Source organism: Myotis brandtii, unplaced genomic scaffold, assembly GCF_000412655.1.
Source record: "Myotis brandtii unplaced genomic scaffold, ASM41265v1 scaffold486, whole genome shotgun sequence".
Classification (NCBI taxonomy): Eukaryota; Metazoa; Chordata; class Mammalia; order Chiroptera; family Vespertilionidae; genus Myotis; species Myotis brandtii.
This window is the reverse complement of record NW_005368569.1, coordinates 1,937,425-1,965,359: the sequence shown is the minus strand read 5'-3', so window position 1 is coordinate 1,965,359 and position 27,935 is coordinate 1,937,425. Positions and strand designations below refer to the sequence as shown.

Here is a 27,935-nt window from a genome sequence, read left to right as displayed (position 1 = left end):
AAGTGCCTCGTGTCCATCTTCCCAGGGGCTCATGAGACTGGCAGTTCTGTGTGGGAATTGCCTTCCCTCGGGGTTTACCCAGATGATATGGGAAAGAAAAGAGAGGTGAGAGAAAGAATCCAAGGTTACAAGAGCATTGGACCATTACTCACAAGGCAGCTCTCTGCCGCCCCTCCTGGGCAGCTGCACGCCCTACACGGTGGTACCTGAGGGCTAACACCACCTCCTCTGAAGGGATAAGGTGGCTCACAGCAGCAATCTGGGCATGCACGAAGAACACCTCACCCACTCCCCACATACACACACGGGTGGACACAGTGTTTTACCTGGACTGTTGTGTCGTTCAGTGCAGTGAAATCGTGATCAGTGCTAAGCAGGGCCGACTCTTGCCCAGGGCAGCCCATGAAAACTGGGGAGAAGAGAGAAAGGGAGTTTTAGGAAGGAGGGGCTTCTGGAAGCTACCCCAGAGAAACTATAGCAGACAACAGCCCCCTGATTGGATCAAGGAGTGTTCTACTGCAGGAGGCGGCTCGGCTTACTTCCTCTGAGCAGCACTGTGACCAAATACGAGTTTCAGATGGGGCTTCCAAGTTTGGTCTCTAAAGGGAGGGCCACTCTGTGGTCAGTTTGTAAGCCAAACCCCTTTCTTCGTTCACGAGGCCAGAAAACCAAGATCACAGACATTGAGTGACATTAGTTCCCAGTGGCCTCATGAGAAGTAGGGAATGGGGAGGGGGGCAAGGTCACAGCTGGAGGCAGAAGATTTTCATGCGCTATGCATCCTGCTACATCATTGCTCACAGAGCTTGCTCTAAAACCAGCGGTCGCCAACCTTTCAGACCTCACAGACCACCAGTGGTCCACGGACCTCCAGCTGGCGACCACTGCTCCAAAGGTTTCCTTAAACCAGTGGTCGCCAACATTTCGGACCACTGGTTGGCGACTGCTGCTCTAGACAACCTCAGCTTGTCACACTCCTTCTGGATCCCTCCTGCTTGGCCACTCTTTAAGTAACATTGTGAGTTAATAACTATCATTCACAAAGCCAGAGACTGGGCCCATTTTATCCTTACATCTCCCCACCAAGGTAGGTGTTAGCCTCTTTTCAAAGATAAGAAAACTGAGGTTCAGAAGCCAGGTCAGCCTGACCCTAAAGCATACGCTATATAAAACTCTCAACCAATGTTCTTACACGCTATTCCAGTGGCCAAATCAGGGAACCTGCCAGAGGCCACACGTGGGCCCATCAGCACCAGGCTCTGGCCCAGACCCCAGCGCTCATCGTTTTACTCGGCTACAGCACAGCCAAGACCACGGGTCAGTCTGTGCCATGGAAATGTCAGGGTGAGGCCTTCCAACTGTCCTTTTTTGAAGAATTGTCCTTGAGGCTCAGTTGATGATGATGATTGTTTTTCTTTTAAATCCTTCTTTAGTATAAGAAAGGGTAACAGATGAGGTTTTTTTGGTAAAGTACAAAAGTAATGTGAACATGACAAAGTATTCAAAGAATTTAATATAAAAAAGTCAAATTCCAAAGGATTAATAACCAGAAAATACAAAGAACTCCTTAAAACTCAACAAAAACAACCCAAGTTGTTTTGGGGGCAGGCAAAAAACTTGAAAGGACATTTCTCCAAAGACAATATACAAGGAAGGGCCAATAAGCATATGAAAGATACTCAATATCATTAGTCATTAGGAAAGAGCAAATCAAAATCACAATGAGGTACCTCTTCACACCCACTAGGATGGCTATTTTTTTTAAAAAACCCACGTGGGCCCTGGCCGGTGTGGCTTAGTTGGTAGAGCTGTTGTCCTTTGCACATGCCTGAGTTTGGGACCTCATCCCCAGTAGGGGAACATACAGGAGGCAGGGTAGGTCAGTTGGTTCAAGCATCGTCCAATTCCCTAAGGTTGTAGGTTCGGTTCGATCTCTGGTCAGAGCACATACGAAGAATCAACCAATAAATGCATAAGTAAATGGAACAACAAATCTATGTCTGTCTGTCTGTCTGTCTGTCTGTCTCTCTCCCCACCCCTTCCTCTCTCTCTAAAAATCAACACATTTTTACAAATGTGTGACACCCCCACCCCTCAAATGGAAGATAGTAAGTGTTGACAAGATGTAAATAAATTGGAACCAACATGCATTGGGAATGTGAAATAGTGGTTCCTCAAAAGGTAAACATAGAATTACCACATGATCCAGCAATTTCACTTCTAGGTGCATACCCAAAAGAATTGTGGAAATTCAAACAGATATTCATATACAAATTTTCAGAGCAAAATTATTCATAATAGCAAAAAGATAGAAACAATCCAACTGTCCATCAAGAGATGAATAGACAAAATGTGGTTTATACATACAATGGAATATTATTCAGCTTTTAAAAGGAATAAAGTTCTGATACACACTACAATATGAACAAACCTTGAAAACATTATGCTAAGTAAAATAAGCCAGTCACAAAAGGGCAAATACTGTACGGTTCTGCTTACATGAGGTACTTAGGATAGATTAATAGAGAAAGTAGAACAGAGGTCACCAGGGGCTGGGGATTTACTGTTTAATGGATATAGAGTTTCTGTTTCAGAAGATGAAAAAGTTCTAGAGATGGAAAACGATGATGGTTGCACAACATTGTGAATGTACTTAATATCACTAAATGGTTTACTTGTGTTTACCTATGCCGCCATCTTGGTCTCCTCTCTATTCCTAATTTGTAAAATGGTTTTTTAAATGGTCAATTTTTATGCATATTTTAGCTCAATAGAAAAGTGGAAGTCCGACAGGAGAGTGTAAAATGGAACAGTCATTTTGGGAAACTGTTGGTCAGTATTTACTGAAGCTAAATATACACATTCCCCAAGACCCAGCAATTCACTCTAAGATATAGATTCAACAAAAATGCATTGACCAAAAGACATGTATTAAAATGTTCACAGCAGCACTGTTTATAATAGCTAAAAACTGGAAACAGCCCAAATGTCCATCAAGGTAGAATGGCTAGAAACATCATGGTATATTCACATAATGAAATGAATCAACTACATGGACATTCTGGATGAATCTTACAAACATATGGTTCCCTAATAGAAGCCAGATTGAAGAGAGAACATATGCATGATCCCATTAACATGAAGTTCAAAAACAAGCAAAACTAACCTAGGTGAAGGAAGTTATTAACATACTGGCCATAATTTGGGGAGAGGGGTTAGTGATAGAAGGGAGTAAAGGGGGACTTAAAAGCATACAGAGCTGCCTTCAGCTCCCCAGAGCCCAGTGCCAGCTCCCTAGAGCCCACAAACTCTCTCACACAGAGGCAGGATCCGTTGTGGGAAGGCTGGAATGTGCCCACGTGAAAGAGAAGATTGCTTAGAAACCAGCCCTGCCTCCTTGACGACATTCCCACTGAGGAGTCATGGGTTGTGACATGCCTGGCCAGTGGGAGGAAGGGAAAGAGAGACCAGGCCTGATTCTGCTCCAGAGGGCCTCAGGGGCACAAGATCCCCAGGGAGAACCTGCCCTTTACCTCCAACACACAGCTTTGTAGTCTCATCTTCTGAGTTATCTTTTGCTCTGCTTTAGGGCTAAAAGGACCAGGAATGACATGTGGCAAAGATTGCATCATCTTTAATATAGGGCAAGAGTTAAATAATCTAGCCCTGGCCAGGTAGCTCAGTTGGTAAGAGCATCATCCAAGGTTGCAGGTTTGATCCCTACTCAAGAAGCAACCAATTAATGCGTAAGTAAGTAGAACAACAAACCTCTCTCTCCCTCCCTCCCCCCCCCCACCCCCCCCTAAATAAATAAATAAATTTTAAAAGAGTTAGCCCCTAGCCAGTTTGGCTCAGTAGATACAATGTCGGCCTGCAGACCAAAGGGTCCCAGGTTCAATTCTGGTGAACGGCACGTTCTGTACCTTGGTTGCAGGCTCCTCCTCGGCCTGGCCCTATGCAGGAGGCAACCAACTGATGTGTTTCTCTCTACCTTTCCCTCTTTCATTCTCCCTAAAAATCAATGGAAAAATATCCTCGGGTGAGGATTAACAACAAAATAAAAGAGTTAAATAACCTATGGGGTACTAACTCCATGCATTATTGATCAACTATGCAAAATGATATTTATAGTAGTGTTTAAGTTATCTAGGGAAGGACTTACACTATGAAGTAAAAAAAAGTAAGCAGAATGTAGAACTGTACATACAGTATATGTAATTAGTCACAGAAAAAAAAAAAAAGACTGGAAGGAAGTCCACCTTCCCAATGATTAGGGTTATCAGACATTTACTTTCTTGCCAGTGGAGTGACTCAGTTGGTCGAGCATCAAAAAGTTGCTGGTTTTATTCCAGGTCAGGCACATACCTGGGTTGCAGGTTTGGTTCCCGGTTGGGGCATATGCAGATTAATGTTTCTCTCTCTGCATGTGAGGATTAGAAATGTATGTTTAAGTTTTCTCTTAACATGACTCTCTTAACAGGAATCATGTCTCCCCTAAAACTCGTATGTTGAGGTCCTAACCCCCAGTATTTCGGGATGTGACTGTTTTTGGAGACAGGGCCTTTAAAGTGGTGATGCGTTAAAATGAGGTCATAGGGTGGGTCCTAATCCAGTATGGACTTAGGGGCTTAAACAACAAAATTTTATTTTCTCATAATTCTGGAGGCCAGAAGTCTGAGATGAAGGTGTGTCACAGGGTTGGTTTCTTTTGAGGCCTCTTTCTCTCCTCAGCTTATAAATGGCTGTCTCCTCCCTGTGTCTTTACATAGTCTTCCCTCTGTGACTGCCAGTGCCCAAATTTCCTCCTCTTATAAGGACACCATAACCTTTCCTCAGCTTTCTAGCAAACCAACCAACAAAGCATTCATTATAATAGCAAAAGTCCAGAAAACAGAAATGTCCATCAACAAGGTTAACTTTGGGTGATGCTACCATTTATACAAGAGAACATGATGAAGCCATAAAAACTATAGAAGATGAGGAAGCTCCTGTGTCTTGATATGGAAAGGTTTCTAAGACATATTGTTAATTAAAAAAGAAAAAAGATATAGAACAATGCAGTCTCTACAAAATGCTAACATTTGTATTTTTAAATTGTATTTGAGAAATACCTCTAGAAGGTGACTCAAAAAACTGGGCTTACGGGTGGAGAGACGCAGCGAGGGAATAGGGATGAGACTTTTTAGTGTATACCCTCCTGAATGCTGACCCACGCGAACGCATTAGCTATTCAAACACTGGTAAAAAATTAAGTCACTTTTTCCATTCTTAAAACAGTCCTCTTCCTAAGGGAGGGTCTTCAGCGAGCAGAGGGCTGGCCAGATCAGTCTATCAGCGATTTTCCTTCATGAGAGACTCAATGAGCCCTTCAATCCTCCCCAGCAGGCTTCCCAGAAGGAGGCTAATGGAGTGACTCCCCTTATTACTCAGAAGCCTGAATCCTCCAAACTCTAAAAGCTGCCAGGAACCAGAAACCCTCTTTCTGCTATCTGCAAGATCTGCCCCCCAGGAACATGAACACGCTTCACTACTGCCTGCCAGCACATTTCCATTATTCTTATGGTTCCAAATATTTGTAGCACAGTATCTGGGCTGTCCATCTATTCTTTGAGGGGAAAGCGCCAACGATCAAGAAGCCAAGAGTGATGTATGCCAACTGTACATGCCTCCCACTCAGGCCGCATATTCCAGTTGCATCAGAGGGCCTGGCCCCACCAGCTCCAACCCGCATTCAGCTGGAGGCAGAATACAGCCAAGGGCCTGGGCCAGGCAGGCAGGAACAAGCTTCAAAGGCCTGAGATACCCAGCTAAGTGTTTTCCTATCCAAATCCTCAAAAACTAACCTGCAAGGTGGATATTACACCTCCTCCCCTTTCTGACAACTCAGGAAACCAGAGGCTGCCTGGGGTTGAAGTGCCGCAAGAAGCCATTTCAGACAGATAAGCATACAAGGCCCACAACCAAGCAGCAGCAGGACCAGATTTCAAATCCTAGAGGCAGGGAAGTGATGAAGAACATGGGAACTGGAGACTGAAAGGCTTGGGTTCAAATCCATATTGTATGAGCACATGGAAGCTGTCCTCCTCTGGAAAATAGGAATAATCATAGGTATCTCATAAGCTTATCAGGATTAAATGGGATAATGTTTCACACAGCACTGAGCACTGTGTCTAGCCCAAGCAAGCCTTTAATAAAAGTTACCTTTAGCCTACTCACAATTAACCTAGGCTTCAGACTCCAAGTCTGGGCCTGCCCCTACAGCACAGACAAACCATCTCTCAAAGTGGGTAGGGGCTTAGCTATCGCCAAATGCTTTGCCTGAGGGATGAAGCACTGAAGGGAGGAGGAGATACCCGGGACCAAAGAGCATAAAAGGGATCTGGCTCAGTCTGCATCTGGAGGACTGTTGCTTAGGGGTGCTCTGGGCTGATTGGGGGAGGCAGAGGATAGGGATCTCACGGACAAGCTGACCTGCCCACGGAAGCTTGCTGAGACAACTGTAGGAATATGAGCAGTTTCCTCTGCGAGCCATGAGTCACAAAGAGACCGGTGAACAGCAAGCCGTGGGGCAAAATCATTACAACTTCCTCCCAGATGCTTCCTGGCACCAGTGGCTTGCATCATTGGTTTCAAAATGAAATTGATCTGAAACCAGGTCTCGTAATCACTCATCCACCTTCTACTCCACCTTCTCACAGCCGGTAAAGTGAAGTAAGTAGATGTATTTCCTGTTCCTGACTGCAGCCTAGCTTCACAAGGCCACAAACCTTGGCCAAGTCCTGAAGGCATGAATGGGCCTGTGTCAAACTCTGTTTGGGGCCAGCTAGTGGGTGCTGATGAGCACATGGGCAACAGTTCACATCTTAAGACTGGAAAACAGAGACCTACTCTCCACCCACATCCGGTACGGTAAACAAAGTCAGTTGACTGCTTCAGGTTCAGTTTCTCCCACAGGAATTCTGAATCACAAAGTCAACGAACCTGATGAAAAGGTAGATATAAATTGATAGCTTTCAGCACTGAGCCTAAATACACAATTCCTCGAATACTGTACTGTTGGGGAAGGGAGTTGATAACCTGAGACTGCTTCTAGAGAAATTAATTTATAAAAACCAGAGTTCTAGGTATCTGCACTGGATAGGAAGACATCCAATGGAACCAGGAGTCCCTGGCCTGTGCTCAAAGCTCCTCTGTAAAGATTGCCCCTGCCAAGCCTGACCTCAGATCCTGAAATGGCACCCCTATAAAACTTGGGCAAGAAGAGTCAAGTCCCTGGGATACTAGAGCTATTGCAGAAAGAAAGCTTTTTATTTATTTATTATTTTAAATTTATTTTTAGAGAGAGGGGGGAAGGCAGAGAGAGAAAGATCGATGATGTGTTCTTCCACCCACTCATGCACCCATTGGTTGATTCTTGTATGTGCCCCGACTGGGGATTGAATCTGTAACCTTAGTGTATCGGCACAATGCTCTAACTAAACCCCCTGGCCAGGGCAAGAAATATGTTTAAATAGACTTACAAGAACTGATGGATACTGGGCTGAGAAGTCATTCCAGGCCTGCTTTAGGTTGGAATGGCCTGGGGCACCTCCAAACTCTCAAGGGAACACCTTGAAGGTGAGGAGCTTATCTTCTCAGTCATGACATAGAGGTACTATAGAGCCCCAATATCCATTCTTACTGAATGAATGTCTTGGCAAAATACAAGAGATAATACCTACCTCATAAGCTTATTGGGAGGATTAAACAGAATGATGTTCACACAGCGCAGAGCACTGTGTCTAGCCCAGAGTAAGCCCTGTGTCATCTTCTCCTCAGGAACTCTGACTGATAGTGTCCTTTCTGAAATAGCAGAGTGCATTCAGGTCTAGAGGAGAAACCTTTCATTTGAAGTTGAACCTGAGAGCTGTAGGTAGTATTCCTCTCCCTGCTTGTTATCTGGCCTACTTTATAATTCCTGAATAACTCATAATTGGCACTTATTGCCAACTAGAGGCCCGATGCATGAAATCTGTGCAAGAGTAGGCCTTCCTTTCCCCTGGCTGCCGGCACCGGCTTCCCTCTGGCATCAGGGACATGGGCTTCCCTTGCAGCCCTGGCTTTGTCTGGAAGGTCGTTTGGTCTAATTAGCACATTATGCTTTTATTATTATAGATAAGTCATTGCAGAGTCTCCAGTAAATGATAATGTATTGTGAAACTGAAAATATTTGCTTATACTGCTCTAAGTGAGAAGTCTTTTGTTTTCATTTCTTTAAATCTTTATTGTTGAAAGTATTATATATGTCCCGCCCTCAAAAATGACCCCCTCCAGCCTGTTCCCACCCAGTGAGAAGTCTTTTTTAAAAAATGTTTTTAGCCCTAGCCAGTTTGGCTCAGTGGATAGAGCGCCAGCCTGAGAACTGAAGGGTCCCAGGTTCTACTCTAGTCAAGGGCACATGCCCTGGTTGTGGACTCGATCCCCAGTAGGAGGCAGCCAATCAATGATTCCCTTTCATCATTGATGTTTCTCTCTCTCTCCCCCTTTCCCTTCCTCTCTGAAATCAATAAAAATATATTTTAAAATAATAATAAATAAATATAAAATAAAAAACGTTTTTATTGATTTTAGAGAGAATAAGGGAGAGGGAGAGATAGAAACATCAATGATGAGAAAGAATCACTGATTGGCTGCCTCCTGCACGTCACAGTGGGGATCGAGCCTGCAACCCAGGCATGTCTCCCCTGGCCAGGAATCAAACCATGACCTCCTGGTTCATAGGATGACACTCAACCCTGGAGCCACACCAGCCAGGCTACGTGAGAAGTCTTTTATAAGGTTTTTAATACACTGCAGAATTTTCAAGATAAAGGAATATGATATATGAAAAATGTCAAAGTGTTTTGATACACTAAAAATAGTGACTTTTCTGAACATAAATGTGTTTGCAATTCCATTTTTGTACACATTGCATGGTGTAATGGTTTGAGAAATAAAAACAAACAAATCACTGGTAATTGCCACCCCCAGGTAGAAAATTTTCTTCTAAAAAACATACAAAACCAAGATTTTAATGTAAAATATTTTCCTATAATTGTATTTTATATCTTGATTAATGAAACACGGAAACAGTGATTTTCAGTTTGGGTCACCTGAGAAACCTATTTTCTTTTATTTATTTCAGAGAGGAAGGGAGAGCGAGAGCGAGAGAGAAAGTGAGAGAGAGAGAGAGAGAGAGAGAGAGAGAAACAATGATGAGAGAATCACTGACTGGCTGCCTCCTGCACATCCCCTCCTGGGGATTGAGCCCGCAACCCGAGCATGTGCCCTTGACCGGAATCGAACCCGAGACCCTTCAGTCCACAGGCCAATGCTCCATCCACTGAGCCAAACCAGCTAGGGCTGAGGAACCTATTTTCGTTTGCTTTTGGAGAAGTCCATTTCCTAAAATAGATACCAATGTGCAAAACCTTTTTGGTAAGTAAAAGTTGCCTGTTATTTACAAAAAAGCAAAATACAACCAGCCATCTCTCTGGGGACAAATGTCCTTCGAGTGATCAACCTTGGCCAGTTTCCCTACTGACCTTTGGGCATTCTGACTGGAAAGGAAGAGTGTTTGAAAGTGTTGTGGCAAAGGGCAGCTTGTGAGGGATGGGGGAGAGACTGTCCAAGAAGTCTCCACCTCGCTTGGTTTAGGGACGTATCTAGCTCATGAAGCGAGCACTTGTCCTTGTAGCGATCACTACCCTGTTAGGGATAAGAAGGTGCAGGGGAAAATTATATAAAATTGCCTTGAAAAAGATTCTGCCGATTTCCTGAGTAAGACTATATAGTATATATAAAAAGGCTCACTTATTAAGAAACACAAATGAAAAGAACAAGTATGTGGAATACTTGGGAAACGGTGCTGCTATATATTGTTAGGGGTGGGGGAGTGCAAACTGGTACAACCTTTCTGAAAATTAAGCCTCAAACAAGCCCTTTGAACCAGGAATTGTGCCCGAAATCATCCCAGATGTCACAAAACCGGAACTGCAAGGATGTTCATGACTGTTGCTTGAACGGTGTATTAAAAAAATTTTTTTAAAGCTTCAACAACTTGACTTTCAACAGAATCCTTAATTATGTGTGCAACAAGTTGTTCAAATGTCTAACCTATAGCCTTAAATGTCATAAAAGAAGACCTATCACTCTGTTGAAGGCGGGGATGGGGACAGGTCACAAAACAGGCATGTATAGTTTATACCATGCACCTGGCAATTATGAAGTATTACTATGTTTATCTTATAGAAGAGAGAGGCAGATGCACAGATTAGATAGATTACACATGGCCCCGAGCGCTGGCACCAGGAAGGCAGACTACTAGCTCTCCCCAGAACCACCCATCTTCCTGGCAAAAAAACAAAAACAAAACAAAACACTAACAACAAAACAAGCTGGCGATGTGCGAGCAGGGCCAGAGGGAAGAGGCCCGTGGGGCAACACCGCAAGCCACGCTGGCAGCCAAGGGGCTCGAGGCCATTTGATTGACAGTGAGCCGAGGGGAGCTAGGTCGCTTAGGCAGCTCCACCTGCCCCGCTAGTGCCCTCCTAGAAGCCAGGTTCTTCTTCCCAAAAGCCAACCCACCACCATGGAAGTGTAAGTGATAATTCATCACCACAAAATCACCGTCTTCCGGGCGCCAAGGAGCCCAGCGCTGTGCTGCAGCTGAAGCGCTCCGTGGATGGGATTCTCCCGCGGTCACCAGCACAGCGATGGCTTTACAGAGATGACCAGCTGCGGGGCCACAGCATGGCCCTGGGAGAGTGCAGCTACACTGGCAGGGGGCCCCCACCTATGCTCTCCTCACCCTGCAACTGGATCTTCCTGCAGATAGAGCAGGCAGGGCAGTTGAGACTCTCGGCTCGGAACCCTTGGAACCCTTATCCGACCCAGCGAAGTAGGAGGGGCAGCTGGACTGCCAGGGAAGGGGGCTGGAGAGCGTGCACAATGGATGCAGGTCCACTCCCTCCGATCAGACACCCTCTACGAAGTCTTGGTTAGGTAAATGGACCTGAAAGATCTATTGAAAGTGTTCACTTGAAAAGGCAAAGGTCCTCTATGGGTGGTGACCTCCATTTTGCTTATTTTCCATAGTAAACATTGGATTTGCAATCAAAATGAGATGTGATTCTCCCCCACAACCCCCACTTGAAAAGCATTTTGGTAACCAGCTGTTAAGGAGAAAGCAATTCTTTCCAGGGGATTCAGTTTTAACTCTCTTTGGAAAGAGCTTCCCTCCTTACCGGTGGGAGCCAGACGACCCTTTCACAAGGGTTGCCTAAGACCATCGGAAAACACATATTGTTTTTGTGATTAATCACTATGCTTTAATTATGTTCAATTTGTAACAATGAAAATACATCCTGCATATCAGGTATTTACATTACGATTCATAAAGGTAGCAAAATTACGGTTATGAAGTAGCAACGAAAATAATTTTATGGTTGGGGGTCACCACAACATGAGGAACTGTATTAAAGGGTCGCGGCATTAGGAAGGTTGAGAACCACTGCTCTAGAGAAACCCAAGCTGGGCACTCAGAGCTTGAAGCACCCACAAACTCAAAGCTGCGCATGAGGTGTGCTATTCGGCTCACTGATTTCTACTTTCAAGAACCAAATCAGAATAGAGTGCTCTCAACCTGGGACATCTGGGATAGCAATTAAGGGTCTGTTGGGTAAAACTGCTGCACACTGGCTGGCCCTGCAGCCTTGAGCAAGTCACTTCATATTTAAGCTGTGTTACAGTAAGCACTCCACAAATATAAGCCCTTACTCATTTCCAGTCTCTAAAATGGGAAAACACACACGTAGGGAGCGGCTGTAAGGTTAAGCCTCAGACTGACCAGTTGGCAAAGCCACAAAGAAGTCCCAGCTTAGAGGGTACAGCCCTCTTAGCATAATTAGGCTTGACCTTAGCTCCCTAGATCTTATCTGGGTAGCTAATGGGCTGAGGGAGATGCAGCAAGTGCTGCCAAAACAAGTAAAACTCACAAGAACATTGTAACTATGGTGACCACTACCTTGTTTACCTCTGGCTATAAAATAAAGGCTCAGTTTGCCCTCTGGATCCCTCTCTGTGGCCTCAGCCAGGCACAGGAAGATCCACCTAGACCAGGGGTGGGCAAACTTTTTGACTCGAGGGCCACAATGGGTTCTTAAACTGGACCGGAGGGCCGGAACAAAAGCATGGATGGAGTGTTTGTGTGAACTAATATAAATTCAAAGTAAACATCATTACATAAAAGGGTACGGTCTTTTTTTTTTTTTTAGTTTTATTCATTTCAAACGGGCCGAATTCGGCCCGTGGGCCGTAGTTTGCCCACGGCTGACCTAGACCCAGCTTATTCTCTTTGTCCTTTCTTCATCCTTCACCGCCCTTCCTCAGGCTTGCGGAACCCATGGCTGAGCTGGCTCGGCGTGCTCTGATGAGGGTCAAACAGGATGTGTTGTGCTTTTAAAGGCACAATTAACACTGGCTGGTGTGGTTCAGTTGGTTGGGTGTCATCCTGTGCACCAAAAGGTTGCCGGTTCAATTCCTGGTCAGGGCACATGCCTGGGTTGTGGATTTGATCCCTGGTAGGGGGAGTGCAGGAGGCAACCAATCAATGTCTGGCTTTCACATCAATGTTTCTCTCTCTCACTCTCAAAAAATAAATACATACATAATTAAGTATTTAAAACCAGGGACAGTAATTTAAAAAGCAAAAAAACAACAACAAACCAATACCCAAAATAGAAAGTGAAGGTCACCCAGAATCCTGATTTAAGCAGAAAGTTAAGAAAAAACAGATCAATTGCACTGGAAATTAAATTCAAAATGCCATGCTTCTTTCATTCATACCTTATTAGTTTTTTTCTTTTAGATCCTCTGTCAAAGAGATACATTAATCCCAGCCACTGTGGCTCAGTAGTTGAGCACTGACCCATGAACCAGGAGGTCATGGTTCGATTCCCAGTCAGGGCACATGCCCGGGTTGCGGGCTCGATCCCCAGTAGGAGCCATGCCGGAGGCAGCCGAGCAACGATCCTCTCTCATCATTCGTGTTTCTATCTCTCTCTCTTCCCTTCCTCTCTGAAATCAATAAAAATAATTTTTAAAAAATAATTTTAAAAAAGTAAAAAAGGATCTTTTAGCATGCTCTCCCTCTGGGGAGCACACCCGCACCATTCCCTTCCCCCTCTTCTTCCCTCACAGGCACACATCTCCTAAACTCTAAGGGACCCCATGAGACTTGCAACCAGAGAAGCAATGGGCACTGGCAGCTCAGGCTACCCCCGGAACCTGTCTCCAAGGCCCCCTTTTCTCTGACTTCCCAGTGAGCCAACGCAGCCGAGCCTAGACTCTCCTGTTGCTTCTTCTATGCTAAGTCCTTCCTTGTTTTCACTATCCTGAGTGTGTTTTTGCTGTGGCCAATAAATGCTTGCTTGCTTTGCTGCAAAAAAAAAAAAGGGGGGGTCCTTTACAAATGCAACAGATGATACATTTGAGAAAATAAAATTAATTCCTTGTTTGAAACTTATCAATGATGTTCCATTGTTCTTAGGATCAAAAACATTATCTTTAATGTGCTCAATCCTTATCTCTGCTGTCTACCCATATTAGTTCTTTTCTAATATTCATCATAATCCCCTTACCACAGGCCCTTTGCACATTCCATTTCCTCTGTATTCCATTTCTCCCTGTATTCCCACTCTAATTTTACCCAGTAACTCCTAACATCCTTCAAATTCAAAAGTTACTTTCTCAGGAAAACTCCCTCAGCCCTCCCAAAGTAGATCAGTTTCCCATTTTAAAAACTCTTCTAGCTCTAAATAACTTTCTTCCATAGAATTCCTTACACTTTATCAGTTTACTTATTAGCAAAATGCTTATCTCCCCTCCTAGTTTCTATAACGTGCAAAGGCAAAGATTGTGTTAAAATTTGCTTATCACTGTATCCCAACACTCAGCACAATGCCTGACACACAGTAGGTATTCAATAATTGTTGAATGAACTATGAAAGTCCTTTGATCTGGCAATTTTGCTTCCAAGAAAGCATCCTAAGGAAATATGCATACAGACTTGTCCAACTGTAATAATACGATTATAACCACCAACACCTAACATTTTATTTACTACAGCGTTTTCTTTTTTGTTGTTTTTACTACATGCGTTTTCATACACTAACTCATTTTTGTTGTTAATCCTCCTCACCTGAGGACAGTTTTTCCATTGATTTTTAGAGAGAGTGGAAGGGATGGAGAGAGGGAGGGAGGGGACAGAGGGGAAGAAGAGAGAGCAAGAGAAAGAGAAAGAACGATATGAGAAAGACACATCAATTAGTTGCCTCCTGCATGCGCCCGACCAAGGCTGGGAATTGAACCTACAACCCAGGTAGGTGCCCTTAATGGGGAATCCAACCCACAACCCTTCGGTGTGTGGGCTGAGGTTCCATTATGCCACACCAGCCAAGGCAACACTAACTCATTTAATCCTCACCACAGTGTTATGAGATCCCCATTATTATCCCTATTTTACAGATGAGAAAAGAGGCATAGAGGTTAAGCAACTTACCCAAGTTTCCACAGCTAGTGAGGGGACACAGTAACTCAGGCAATGTAGCCCTGAACTCCAGCTCAGGCCTCTAGGCATTATAATATGGTTATATTTTGTGCAAATTTCAGTGATAGAAATTTGAAATGGTGCCATAATTATTAAGTCTCACTTTGTATGCAAAGTTTAAAGAAATGCAAATCTCCAAAATTAAGAAAAAGTGTAAAAAGTCTCATAATTTCAAAACTGGAGGGACTAAGTGAATTGTAAGCATCCCCTAGCTCCCTCATCCCACACACATACACTTCACATATGTTCATATGAGACTGTAAGTCTTGAATCATGGAAGTTATGAATTTTTGAGGTTTCTAAGAATGCATATTTTACATCAATGCAACCACCCTGTATAAGACTGTGTATTGCAGTAATATTTGTGTTAGAAAAAACACACACCCAAAAGCCCCTCTTGGGGGGGAGGGAAAAGTAAGACCAGAAAAGAGTATCTTTTTAAAAAATGGAAGTCAGCTTTTATTCAGCACAATGCTTGCTAACTAGATTTTGGGATCTGAAGAAAACTTGAGAAAAAATGCATTTTTGCTTTGACCGAACGTCACATTCTCAAGCTCTCAACACTTAACGAAAATAATACAAGTGCTAATAAATTTGTTACACAAGTAAATTTTTTTACTTTTGGTGATTTCAAATGCTTTTTGAAAGTCAGATAATTAAGACATACAACAATGGTTAGTCTGAAAACTATGATTTTTAAGTGGTACAGTAAACTTATTAAGCTTATAAGAAAAGCTTGTCTTGAAGGTTATTATTCAAACATAAAGGCTTAATTTATCTGGATGGGGTTGAGATGAACAATTCATTCACTCCTCTTTCTACAGCAGTCTTTCCTAATAAGGTGATTCCTGATAGTTGAGAGTTCTAAAAGTCTAAACACTTCACAATTTTTATGGTAAGTCCTCCCCACTCCACATCTGTCAAAGATAAAAATAGGGGTCAGCTATATAAATCACGGTATGCCTACCTCGTAGAAGACCACGGAGCTGTTAAAGGACAAGACAGATGTGTACTTAGCACGCTGGAAAGAAACCTGATTCAGTAAGTAAGAAAAGCTGCAGAGTAATATTCTTGTGCGTAATACAGTTCAATTCTTGTTTTAAGAATTTTGGTGTGCAGCCATACATTTTCATACATTTGTAAAGAAAAAGGTCTACGAGGATTCACATTAAACGGTTCATTGTGCTTATCCTTAGGGAGTAGGACTGAGGAAGAGGAGAACTTTCATGTGTTTATTTCTGTTTGCTTCTATTGAGAGGCAGTGACATTTAGTGGTTAAAGCTCAGGCTGCTTAGATTTGAATCCAAGATCTGCTATTCACTAGCTGTGTGGTCTTGGGCAAGTTACCTAACCTCTCTGGTCTTGGTTTCCTCATCTGTAACGAGAGGGTGATAGTAGTATCTACTTCAAGGGATGCCATGGTGATTAAACAAGCTAACACATCAAATGCTAAGAGCAGTACCTGTTACATAGTAAGTGCTATATATTTGAGTGGAAAACGTGGTTTTTACAGTGAACACATACTTATGTATTATCGTAAAATCCCAACCACCCAACCCTACATAAACAATATAAAATAGTATACAAGGAAGGGAGTAGGATGAAAATAAAAAGCTCCCTAGGCAATTTTAACACTCAGTCAAGCTTGCAAATTACTGACTCAGAGGCCAAAGGCAGGGGCAAACCAGTTAAGAATGTGGTTGAGTCCCAGATGGGGCATGCAGGAGAATTCTGGAAGCGGAAAAAGACAAGAAAATAACAGGTCTTGAAGCCCCGGTGGGAAGCCCCAGCTGAAGCCGACTCCACAAGGAGAGGGCAGGGCGTGGGGCCTGGAGTCTTGTTCTGACTTGTATGCGGGGAGCCCACAAGTAGCTGTCTTTTCTCTCTGCCTGAAGCTACAACAAGACAGGGCTCGTTGAGAAAAGGCAGCCAGCCTGAGCAAGACACCCAGGCTGGCAGCTGAGCACTCCAGCCCTCTCACTGACTGACCCATGACCAGCAGTCCACCTCCCGGTAGCTCAGGGCCAGGGGGCATTTCCCACATAGGACGCTAGAACCTAAAGGCTGATGCTTGCGTGTGCCTTGACCGAAGACTGAACCTTGGCGTACTGGGACCACACTCTGACCAACTGAGCCACCCAGCCAGGGCCACATGCTCTCTTGTACACAATTCATTTAGGAGCAAAGACTTCCTAAAGGTAATGTGAGATGCGGAGGTCGGAACCCCTGGGCAAGATCAATTTACTTCTAGTCTTCAACTCCAGTTTAAGGTTTCTTAGTAAGAGAGATGTCATTCCGAACTGATCTTACGCACTCTTAAACAAGCAGAAGTGGGTTACTGAGATTGAGGGTGAAGAGGGAAGCCTGGGATGGTGCGTCCTCAGCCCCATCTCCCCATCTAGCCCTTGAGATGCTTCAGAGTCCGGGGGGGAGACCAGATCTCTCCTCCCTAGGGTTGTGTGTAGCCTAGAGATACTCGGCTTGTGGGGGTAGCAGCCCTCAGCCCTCCCACCTACTGGCTGTGTAGTCCTGGCTGTGAGCTTCCCCTCAAAAGTCAGGCAGTGACAGAGCCAGTTGTGAGTTCAAAGATGGGGTGAAGGGAGAGAGCAAGGTGTGCATTTAACTTTCTTTCCACGGGTTCACTGAGCAAGCAGTGGGACCCTAGCATGCTGATGCTCAGCGGGACCAGGGCCACAGCAGCCGGAGGGGATTCTGCCAGCTTGAGGGATTTTGCAGCCCACTCGTGTTCTAGGTAACCCAGAAGGGCAAGGGTACCCAGATATGGCCGGAGGAGTAGGGGCAGGGCAGAGTACATCAAGCTCCTCCACTCAGAGCAAGGTGGGGGGAGGGTCTTGGTGCTTTTTTAGAACACCAGAAGCAGATTCTCTGCTGAGAATGTCAGTGTGAGGCTATCAGGCCTGGGTCCTGAGCCCTCCCTACCAGCCTTACATCCTAAAAGGCAGGCCAGGGATCCTGGATAGAAATGCCCCCTCCCCCCCAACTCCAGCTCCTGGTGATTAACAGAGGCCTGTGGAGGGGACAGGAATTCAAAGCTCTTAGGTCAGAAGTTAACTATTTCCAATCTTCCTCCAGCTTGGCTGGGGCCAGAGACTCACACCCTCTTTCCCTCTCTCACCCCGACTCCCAAATGGTGAGTACCTCACACTTAGAGTCCAACCTGGGCTCAAACCCTAACTCCACAATTTACTACCTGGGTGACCTTGGATAAGCTACAAAGTTAAAAGCCTAGGTTTCCTATCCAGTTTAATGGGGCCAATTCCACCCCGCTCACGGGGCTTTCAGGAGGATTAAAGGGGCTTATTACATAAAGTACACAGTGTAGTTTCTGGAACTCAGTTAGCTCTTGGCAAATGGTACTTAGGTTGTGTTTTTGTTTCGTTTTGTTTGAAAATCCGTCCTCATCAGCCCGGCTGCCTGGGTTGGCAATGCCCAGTAACTAAATGAAATGAGGGGGAAAATTCAACTGAGGCTGACAACATCCTTGCCCTCGGGTCTGGGAAAAGGGAGGTTGAGAAGGGATGCAGGCGGTGGGGCCCAGTGTCTTGGCTCAAGGGGAGACTTCAGAGCCTCTGGCCTCCATGGGGGCACAACTGGGACTTCAGCCCCCTGTCCTGCCTTTCCAGAACACCTTGCAACCTCTGTTCTAAGGGGATACCAATTCCAAGCTGGACCGGACCCTGCCTACTTCTTTTGCCTCTCCCCACCTTACACTCCATGGACCAGCCAGGGACACGTATTTAAGTTCCTAGAACCCATATGCTGTTCCCCTGCCAGGAACACTCACTCCCTCTCATGCCCCAACTCTCTTGCATTAAGTCTTCCTCAGACTCCAGCTTGGTCACCACTTCCTCCAGGTTCCCCCAAGAACATGTCAGCAGCCATTCCTATGTGACTGAATTTTTTCTCTCCCACCTCCCACTCAGTCATATATGTATATAAATAATACACACACACACACACACACGCTCACATTCATGTAAATAACTTAATTTGTCTGTCTCCCTCCACTGACAGATAAGTAGTTCATGAAGTCTGAGTTTTTTTCATGTTTTGTTCACCAATGTATCCCCGGCACCTAAAACAGTACCTGGAACTTAGTAGGTACTCAATAAGTATTTGCTGAACAAAGGATTCACTATTAAAATCGCCTGGTGACTGCCCTGGCCAGTGTGCTCACTGGTTACAGAGTTGGCCTAAACACCGCGGGGTTAGATTCCGGTCAAGAGCATGTACCTGGGTTGCAGGTCCGATCCCCTGGTGTGTGGAAGGCAACCAATCGATGTCTCTCTCACACTCTGACGTTTCTTGCTCTCTTTCCCACTTCTACTCTCTCTAAAAAAAAAAAAAAAAATCAAGGGAAAAATATCCTTGGGTGAGGATTAACAAAAAACAAATAAAATTGCCTGGTGACTGCTTCCTCCTCTAATCAGAGGAGCCCACTGAGGTTAAGGAGCTGTGGGTCTTGCTTACTTATGAACATCTAGCACCCTGTGGGTGGGTGTTCAGACATCTGTTGGCTGAATGACCACTCAACTTGGCTTTTGATCTCAGATACTTCACTGCCTGTGTATTGAGGGAGGAGCTGGACTTGACCACCTTTGTCATAGGAGGAGTCTGCTGCCCACCCACACACTGGCCAGGATAACAATCTTCACCCAGGAAAAAGACCTCACCTAAGGAATTCAGGGTCCTTTTGAGATTTCCTTTCTACTTTGGGGGAAAATACACGCATTAGCTTAAGGGCAAAAAAAAAAAAAAGATAAAGATTTCTCCCCCAAGATAAAGGAAGCTACCAAGCACATAATAACGACTTGTCTCTTAGCATAAGGCCAGATAAGAAGCAACACAGGATGGGTCTGGCAAGGAGACTGTTGGGGGAGGGCAGGTGGCTGAATCCAGAAGAGACTCAGCTACTTCAAGACAGAGAAAAGCTGACTTCTCAGGACACGGTCACAGTACCGTGAGTCTGTTAACCCAGCAATTATGCTCCCAGGTATGTAGCTAACAGATCCTGTTTATAGTTTCACCAAAAGTCTTGAACAATAGTATTCACAGTAGCACCAGTTATTATAGCCAAAAAAAGGGGAAACTCCTCAATCGCTGGTCAACAGAACTGTGGACAGTCACATAATGACTACTGTATGATCACCTTTGTCATACGAGGAGTCTGCTGCTCAAATACTCAATTCCCAAATGCTATACTGAGTATTTCAGCCACATGAGAATCAACTACAGCCACATCCAGACTATGCAAGAATCTCACATACGCAGTCAAGAAGCTGGATCCAAGAGGATATTCTCTATGGTTCTTCTACATAAGTCCAAATACAGGCAAATTAAATTATCTTATTAGAATCAGGATAATGGCTTTCTTGGGAGGCAGGTAGAGAGAGACTGGAAAGGAAGGGGTATCTGAGGTGCTTGTAATGCTGTTTCTTGAGCTGGGTACTAGGTACATGGGTGTTTTCCGTGAAGTTCATCAAGCACTTTCCTCTACATGTTATTCTTCAATAACAGTGGTTCTCTGAATAGAGCAGTGGTTCTCAACCTTCCTAATGTCTCGACCCTTTAATACAGTTCCTCATGTTGTGGTGACCCCCAACCATAAAATTATTTTCGTTGCTACTTCATAACTGTAATTTTGCTAGTTATGAATCGTAATGTAAATATCTGATATGCAGGATGTATTTTCATTGTTACATATTGAACATAATTAAAGCATAGTGATTAGTCACAAAAACAATATGTAATTATATATGTGTTTTCCGATGGTCTTAGGCGACCCCTGTGAAAGGGTCATTCGAGCCCCAAAGGGGTCGAGACCCACAGGTTGAGAACCGCTGAAATAGAGCCATTTCAGTCTCAGAACCCAAGTTTCAACTGATTTGGGCAGGGGAAGCCCTTCTCTCCCTCCTTTTCCATCACTCTCCAAATGCTTTGCAGAGCTAGTTTTTAGCCCTAGAAACTCATTGCTCATCATAAGCCATGCCTTTCTCACACAGCAGAGTTGTGGGCGCCCTGCACTGGGTAACCTAGGAACAGTGCCTTGTGAGGAGGTGGGAAGGGAGTCTAGAGATTTGAGACCTGCTCCCCAGGCACAAGCTAACAGCGATGTGCAACAGGCTTTGGTAACCAACCCTACTCTGCTGCCGAACCAGCTTGAAGCCTCAATTCCCAAATACTCATTCATCAGAGGCAGATTTTTCAGGCACTGCAGAATCCCTCTGGGTTTCGATCCTGGCCGTACTGCTGACTGCCCCAGTGACCTCATGTCAAGTTCCTTATCCCCATCCTACACTAAGGGGAAAATACCGTCACCTGCTCTGCAAGGCAGTCAGTCACAAGCACAAAAATAACTAACTTTAGACTGTAAGTTCCCAGAAGGCAGGGACTTCGTTTTGTTCATTGCTATATCGCTGCAGTTCTAGAACAGTGTCTGATACATGCAGATGCTAAATATATGTTTACTGAAAGAATAAAATCTAACTAGAGGCCAAATAATCATCAAATAGAGGGCACAGCCCAGAATGGGGGCTCTGAAACATAAGGCAATTTTTACACAAGTTGAAATAAGCAAAACCATCTTGAAGTTAACTCATGTTCAGTCAGATTTATTACGAACTTTGAAATTATCGAAACGCTGAGTAAGGGGGAGCTGAACCTGCTGAGGGACCACATGAAGTACTGAATTTCTTGTACTATAAGCTGCCTCTCAATTGTTCACCATTAAGGATGTATAGACCGCTTTAGGTCACTCACTTTTAATCACTGCACTAATATGCAAGTCCTTCCTCCCACCTCTCCTTTGTCTTTGCTTGCAGACCACACTTGAAGGAAAGCAGACGCCACACTGTGGGGCTGAGGTAGAGAACATTCCTGCTCTATCTCCATTTCATCCACCTCCCACTTTCTGGCAGTAAAAAAAAAAAATGCCAGGGGACTTGGGAGTCAGAAACTGCCATTCAAGTCCCAGCTGGTTACTGCAGTGATGATGTTAGTGAAGCCATAAATACTCAGGTTTCACCTGTAAAATGGGCAGACCCTTCATAAGAGTGTCATGATTCATGCAAATACCCACTGGGCATCCTACTTAACAGGTCCTGGGCATAACCCTACAGGTAAAAGTCATGTCTGTGATGCTCAAGGAAGCTTGCGAGCTATTTAACCAAGCAAATTAAATTCATTAAGCTGTTCCTCCATTTCTCCACCTTTTAAAACCTCCAGAAGGGCTGGGCTAAGGCTTTCTGAAGTCCCAACTCAGCTTGGGAGCTGAAGTAGTTTAATATTTACCTTACCAGCTTCAAGAGAACGTCAGGGGGATTAAGCAAGCTCAGGGTTGTGGAAATGCTTTGAAGAGGAAAGTGCACATACAAACAAGGTATTAATTATATCAGATAATTTCTTTGAGCTCAACTTCATAGACACCTGTGATATTCATAACCCAGGGGAGAACAACAGGGGCAGTTGTTCCTTGGCAATATGGAAACTGTTGTCTGCTTGGCCAGACTTGAGAGTGTGTATGTCCCCTCAGGATAACCCTTTCAGCTGGGCTGGACCCACCCTGTGTACTGAGGATGGGGAGCTGGGGTAGAGGTAGGGAGGTAGAAAGGTGCCAGCAGCTGACGACTAAGGGGAGAAACACCAATATTTTTTGCTGGGGCATCCTAATTGAAGGGGACCAATTGGGCCCAGACACTTATTTTTACTTTAAATAAGGCGGCAGCCTATCTCACGGGAAGACTGCTCTAAGAACTAGTCGTGTTGCAGGGAGGCGCAAAGTTAGCCAAGCGTATGAACGCCCCCCTCACGCCCCCGCTTTGTTTTATATCCCAGGTGCGCTCCTGGCAGGAACCCACCCTTTTCACAATCATAAACCACACATCCGAGAAAGCGGAATTTTCTCAAAAGGTTTAAAATGCCTGATGTCACCAGGAAACACTCACCAAGCAGACCATGAAATCGAAAACCAGATCACCGCTTCCCCCCAACAACCTCAAGCTTTAGTGAAGTGACAGCTAATCTGATATTTCTTGCTTCAGTAAGAAAGATAAGGCAGTCGGCACTCAAAGCCACAGCTTGCTCTCCCAGAACTTAGTCAAAGGACTTGACAATGAGGGGGAGGGGTACAGATTTGGCCAGCGCTCAGGTTAGCAATAAGGCTTCCTCGGGGAGCCAGAATTGGATTTGGGGCTCGGCCCAAGTTAACATTTTTACAGGTTGCCTGAGCTGCAGCTTGTTAGCTAGTCAGTAATAAACCCCTGCACAAGAATTTAAAGTTTATGAGGCATGGCCTCTTAATGCCTCTCCTCTGCTCCCTACAGCCAAGAGTTTAAGGAGCTTGGCCTAGCCTGAGTGTTAATTGTTTTTGTCAATCCGCAGTTATTTTGGAAAAGAGGGTGGAGGAAAGGCTTCCACAGGCTCAAGGCCTCCAATCCTCTTTTGCAGAAACAAAAGAGAGCCATTCTGTCCCCTAAGCACAGGCACCCCCCACGTTAAAGCTGTGGGGTGAGGGGTATGCTGATGGGGGCTGAGAAAAATGCTAGGTGGCAGCGTTTAATTGTTTTGAAAACCAAGTAAACTATAGATCCCCTCCCAAGAAAAATGCATACAGCAGTTCTTAAACAATGCTACAGGTTAATAGTCCTCCGGAACTGCACTCAAGGATCCTGAGTTACACCACTTTTTAAGAACTTGGGTTTGGTCCAGCGGAGAAGCCACAACCCCCTCCTCCGCGTGGAGGAAAGGAGACCCCCTTGAGCCTGCAGCTGCCTGGGTCTCAGAACACACTGGTCCTCCACACAAAGTGATCCCCACCCCCACTCTCAAGTTTTTGAAATAAAGGGGGTAAACAAGTAATTGGGAGGTCAAAAATGTGCTTTGATCTCCCATCCACCGCCCCCTTCAGCTCAGGACTTTCAAGCTTGGGACCCCCCCACTCCCCAAGTGCCCTACCATTCCAGTCCCAAGGCACTGGAGGTGCGGGAGTGTCCCCGTTGCGTGATGGCCCAAGCCCAGGTGTGCCAGCCCCAGTTTCCAGGCAGGCAGCAGGGGCGCAGACCCTCCGGGAAGGGCAGGGTTAAGAGTGCATTCCAGCTGCCGGGGAAGAAGGGGGGCGGGGGAGGAGAGCGCGAAGAAGAGAAACAGACCCGGTCTGTCTGTCGGAGACACAAAGCACCGTACACAAAGGGGCCCGAGAGGGGCGAAGGGGGCTGCCCCGGGCACGGTTCATCCCCACACCTGCGCGGGGGCTGGGGGAAGAATGCGGACGGCACATTCCTCCGCTGGGGCCAGCGGGGGAGCCTCCCACAGACCCGCTGGGTGAGGAGCTCAGCCGCCTGGTTAGCAGCCGCAGCGGGGCAAGGAGGACCTGGACCTCAGAGGACGCTACGCTCTCCGGTCTTCCCCGTCAACTGCTCACCTACACCCCGGCCCCCAAGATGCTTTCTGCGCCTCCCCCTACCTGAGGCGGCGCCAGAAGTCCCCCGCCCCAGTCTGGAGACCCCTCGCGCGGGCCACACCGGAGCGGACCACGTGCGGTTTCCACTCGCCCCGTAGATGCACGGGGCGGGCTCCTGGAGGATCTTACCTCTCCCCGGAGCCTGGCCCGGCTCCAGCTCCGCTCCTCCCGCCTCCAAGGTCACTTCAGCACCCCCGGGGTCCGCCCGGCACGGCTCGGAGGCCGCGCACGGCAGCCAGCAAACCTACGCCAAGGGAAGAGCGGGGAAAGAGGAAGGTCGGGTGGGTCACAGGCGTGCCCGGCCCCGCACACCCATCTCCGGATTACTAACGGGGCTTCGGGGCTTATAGGAGCCCAGCCACCCCGACGCCATCCCCGACGCCACCGCATGCGGACCCGCCCGCCCTCCGGGGAGCGTCTGGCGGGGCAAGGGCGAGGCAATTGGGTACCTGAAGTAGGAGGAAGAGGTGGAAGAGGAGGGACGCGAGAGACCCACTAGGGAGCCCCATTGCTGGAGAGAGAGAGGTGAGGACGCTGCCCCAACAGCGTGCAGCCGCTCTGCTAAGCTCTCCGCGCCGCTTTGAGCTCCGTAGTCTCGGGAGCAGCGGAAGGAGGCCAGGTGAGAGCCGGTGTGTGCTGATTGGCCCGGCGCCGCGAGGTCCCGCCTCCCTCGCAGGTGGGGCGGTGGCTGGCGGGGTCCTGGCACCTTCGAAGCCTCTTGAAACCCCTCCTAGCCTCCCTCCGGCGTTCTCTCGGCTTTTCTGGAGCTGCTCCCGGCAGAGACTCAGCTGTCTCACAGGTTCTGGGTTCGAGGGGGAAAAAGCAGAACAAAAATTCCACCCCACTCTTCAGCCTCCCCAGCAAGCAAAGAAAAATGTTTCTGGGTCTTGCGGCTATAGCTGAAAAAAGTGGAGAGGCATTCGAACCTGACCCGAAACAGAGGCGCCCCATTCATGCCCCCCCCCCTCAAGGTGCTGTGACCCAAAGCTTTGATGGAGGCGGGTGTGTCCGCCCCACGCCCGGCTACAGCCGAGTCTGCCCCTGCCTCTTTCTCCACCTCCCACGCCAGCCCACTCGGAGGGTTTAAAACGCAGTGAGTGGCGAGGAACCGCGTTACAAAATCTGCAGAAAACCCATTGCACAGCAGAACCGATGGAGCCTGGGAGAGATGTTCCCAGCGTTCGGAAGTCACGGTGGCGTCAAAGGGCACAAGGTAAAGGAGTGGTTATTAGCCTCATCGTCTCCAGCAACACCCTCCACTCCCATAAAACATAACACCTTCTCAACTTAAATAAAGGCATTTTTTTAAATGCGGCTCTTTTTATTGGTCTTTAATACTGAATAGAACCTAAGCAAAAACTGCTTGCTGCCTAAAGCAGGCTTGCTGCGAGCCCTCCTTGAACACAGCTCTGGGAGATGTGCGCGGACCTGAAGTGCTTTTCTCTTCTCGGCTCACAGGGGGCCCTGGACACAGAAACTGTGCCGAGAATCGCTGCGCCCTACACGCCCTCTCCCCACCCTCTTGTTCCCTGAAGTCTCTCCCTTTTCTTCCTCCTCTCCAGCACAGATTTAGGGGTTTCGGGAGGAGATTCGAGTCTTTGCCCTCCCTCCCCCCAGGGCTGAGGTGGTGGTTTAGTCCTTCCCACCATCAGGCCTGCAGCAGGCTAAAAGGAGGACGGATTGCTTTGCGACCCTGACAGTCCTTTCTCTACCTGAGCATTGGCTCTGGGGCGCACCGCCCGCCTTCCCGCATGCGTTGCACCACTTACTATAAGCGCTGTGGCCTCAAGCAAGTGAATTGCCCCTTCTGAGCCACAGTTCTGCAAACGTCAGATGGGCCTATTACATCTGCCATCCACCGTCCTAGGAGATTAAGTGAGCTAATGCATACCGACGAGGATTAAATCAGCACCTTTAAAACGCTAAACTCAGTACCTGGCACCGAGCAAGTGCCCAAATGGTTCCTGGTATTACTTCAACATCCGGCTCATTCGTCCTCCTCCTCCGCCTCTCGAGCCCTTTCTCTCCTCTGTAGCACCCTTACATCCCCCCAACTAAGAGAATGAGAAACGCTGTAATCCTTCAATTTCACGGCTCACGGTTCAGCGAGCAATTGGCCTCCGATATCACCGGAGCGCTGGGTCATCCGGCCCATGGTCCCTCGGGTGGAGTTGGGGACCAGGGGTAGATAAAGCTCAATATAAACTGGAGGCTCGCTGAACTCTGCACCTCCCTCGCCTCGCTCTCCCGCAGGGGTCGCTTTCCGGGCGGGAGGAGAGGTAGATACCCGCGCGGGATGGGGCGGGGCGGGGGGTGGGGGGACCACTGGGCGGGGCAGGGCCCAGAATGTACCCTAGGGCCCCGCCTACCCTCGCCTCACAGGTTCCCCTTCCCCAGTCAGGAGCCAGATGAAGCCATTAGGCGGACAGTTAAACACAAACGAGCCCGGGGATACAGGTCCTAATTAAGTAAACACCCGGCTGGAGGGTTGTTGGGCGCACTCATTTCCGCCTCCTTCTCGGGCGCTCAGCATTCCGGGCGGAGGCGGGAGAGGAGAAATTGAGAGTCAGCTCTTCCGCCCGCAGCTTGGACCACACTGCGGTCTTCTCCGTAGCTCCCTTGTCTATCGTTTGTTCATTCATTCATTCATTCATTCATTCATTCATTAAACAATTGCTTGCTTTGTGCCAATCACTAAGGATACAATAGTGAACTAAACAAACAACCCTGCACCCTTGGACCTTCCATCCAAGAGTGTGGGGCATTGAGGAAAATAATTAAGTAAATATATATAATGTTAGATAACATGCGCTGTGTAGAAGAATAAGAACAGAATGGGAATATCCAATTCATGGGACAGAAGATAGGGTTGGAAATTGTAAATAAAGTGTTCGGGTAAGGGTGTAGCAGAAGACAGAATCCAGCTTGGTTGGGGGGTGGGGCGGTTCAAGTCTTAGTGAAAGGGTAGAGGAATGGTCAGGGAACCAACAGGGGTGTTGAGTGACAGCAGAAAGGCATTACAACTCTGAGGACTGAAGGACAAAAAGAGGTAATGGTATCTTTGGAAGTTGGAGCTGAGGAAGAGCTGGAGAGTGAGAATCACCCTTCCAAATGCGTCTGTGGTCCCAGAGAGGTAGGGCCACTGCCCAGAGCAGAGCAGGGAAGAGTAGGGGAAATACCCATGCATTGGTTTCCTTCTGCCCTTCATCTCCTGCCAGTGCCTCCAATGGTCCAAACCCAGCCAGAAACCTGAGGACAAGAAAGCCCGCCCAGGTGGTGGGGTCTTTAGGTGTCATTCTCCCCAGGCACATAGAAGGGCAGAGAAGGGCAGAAAATAGATGAGGGGCAGATGAGCAATCAGGAAGCCCAGAGGCCTCACTGAGAAATGGACAGTTGGCCCTGGGGTAGTTCAGTTGGTGAGAGTGTCATCCAAAGGCCAAGGTTGTGGGTTTGATCCCTGGTGAGGGCACATACAAGAAGCAACAAATGAATGCATAAATAAGTGGAACAACAAATCCATGTTTCTCTCTCTCTCTCTCTCTCTCCCCTGAGAAAGCAAAAAGGCAAGTTACACTAAGGATATCTGAAGAAAGAGTATTCCAGCTAAAGAAAACAGGCAAAGGCCCCAAGACAGTGGATAAATTACTTGGGACAGAAACATAAACAAACAAAAAGCCCCTGTGGCTGGAGTAGAGCCAGTCAGTAAGAAATTATTTAGAGTTGGGAGGGCGGGGAGCAAATCTTGTAGAGCCTCATAGACCATGGTAAGACAAGGCAGAAATTCCAAGACTAGCTAAGAACCCAAGGACCACCACCCAGAAACCAGCTGGC

General features: G+C 46.7%; 1 protein-coding gene across 1 annotated transcript in view; it reads right to left on the bottom strand.

Moving 5' to 3' along the window:
- The window catches only part of CDH3 (cadherin 3, type 1, P-cadherin (placental)), a 43,049-nt gene extending 18,344 nt beyond the window's left edge, over positions 1 to 24,705 (bottom strand). The window contains exons 1-3 of the mRNA XM_014547877.1: positions 24,554 to 24,705; positions 24,234 to 24,348; positions 327 to 409 (exon numbers count right to left, since the gene is read on the bottom strand). Of these exons, the coding sequence (XP_014403363.1) occupies positions 327 to 409; positions 24,234 to 24,348; positions 24,554 to 24,613 (258 nt within the window). The 5' untranslated portion in view covers positions 24,614 to 24,705. The remainder of the gene's footprint in view (positions 1 to 326; positions 410 to 24,233; positions 24,349 to 24,553) is intronic.
- Between the last annotated feature and the right edge of the window lie 3,230 nt (positions 24,706 to 27,935).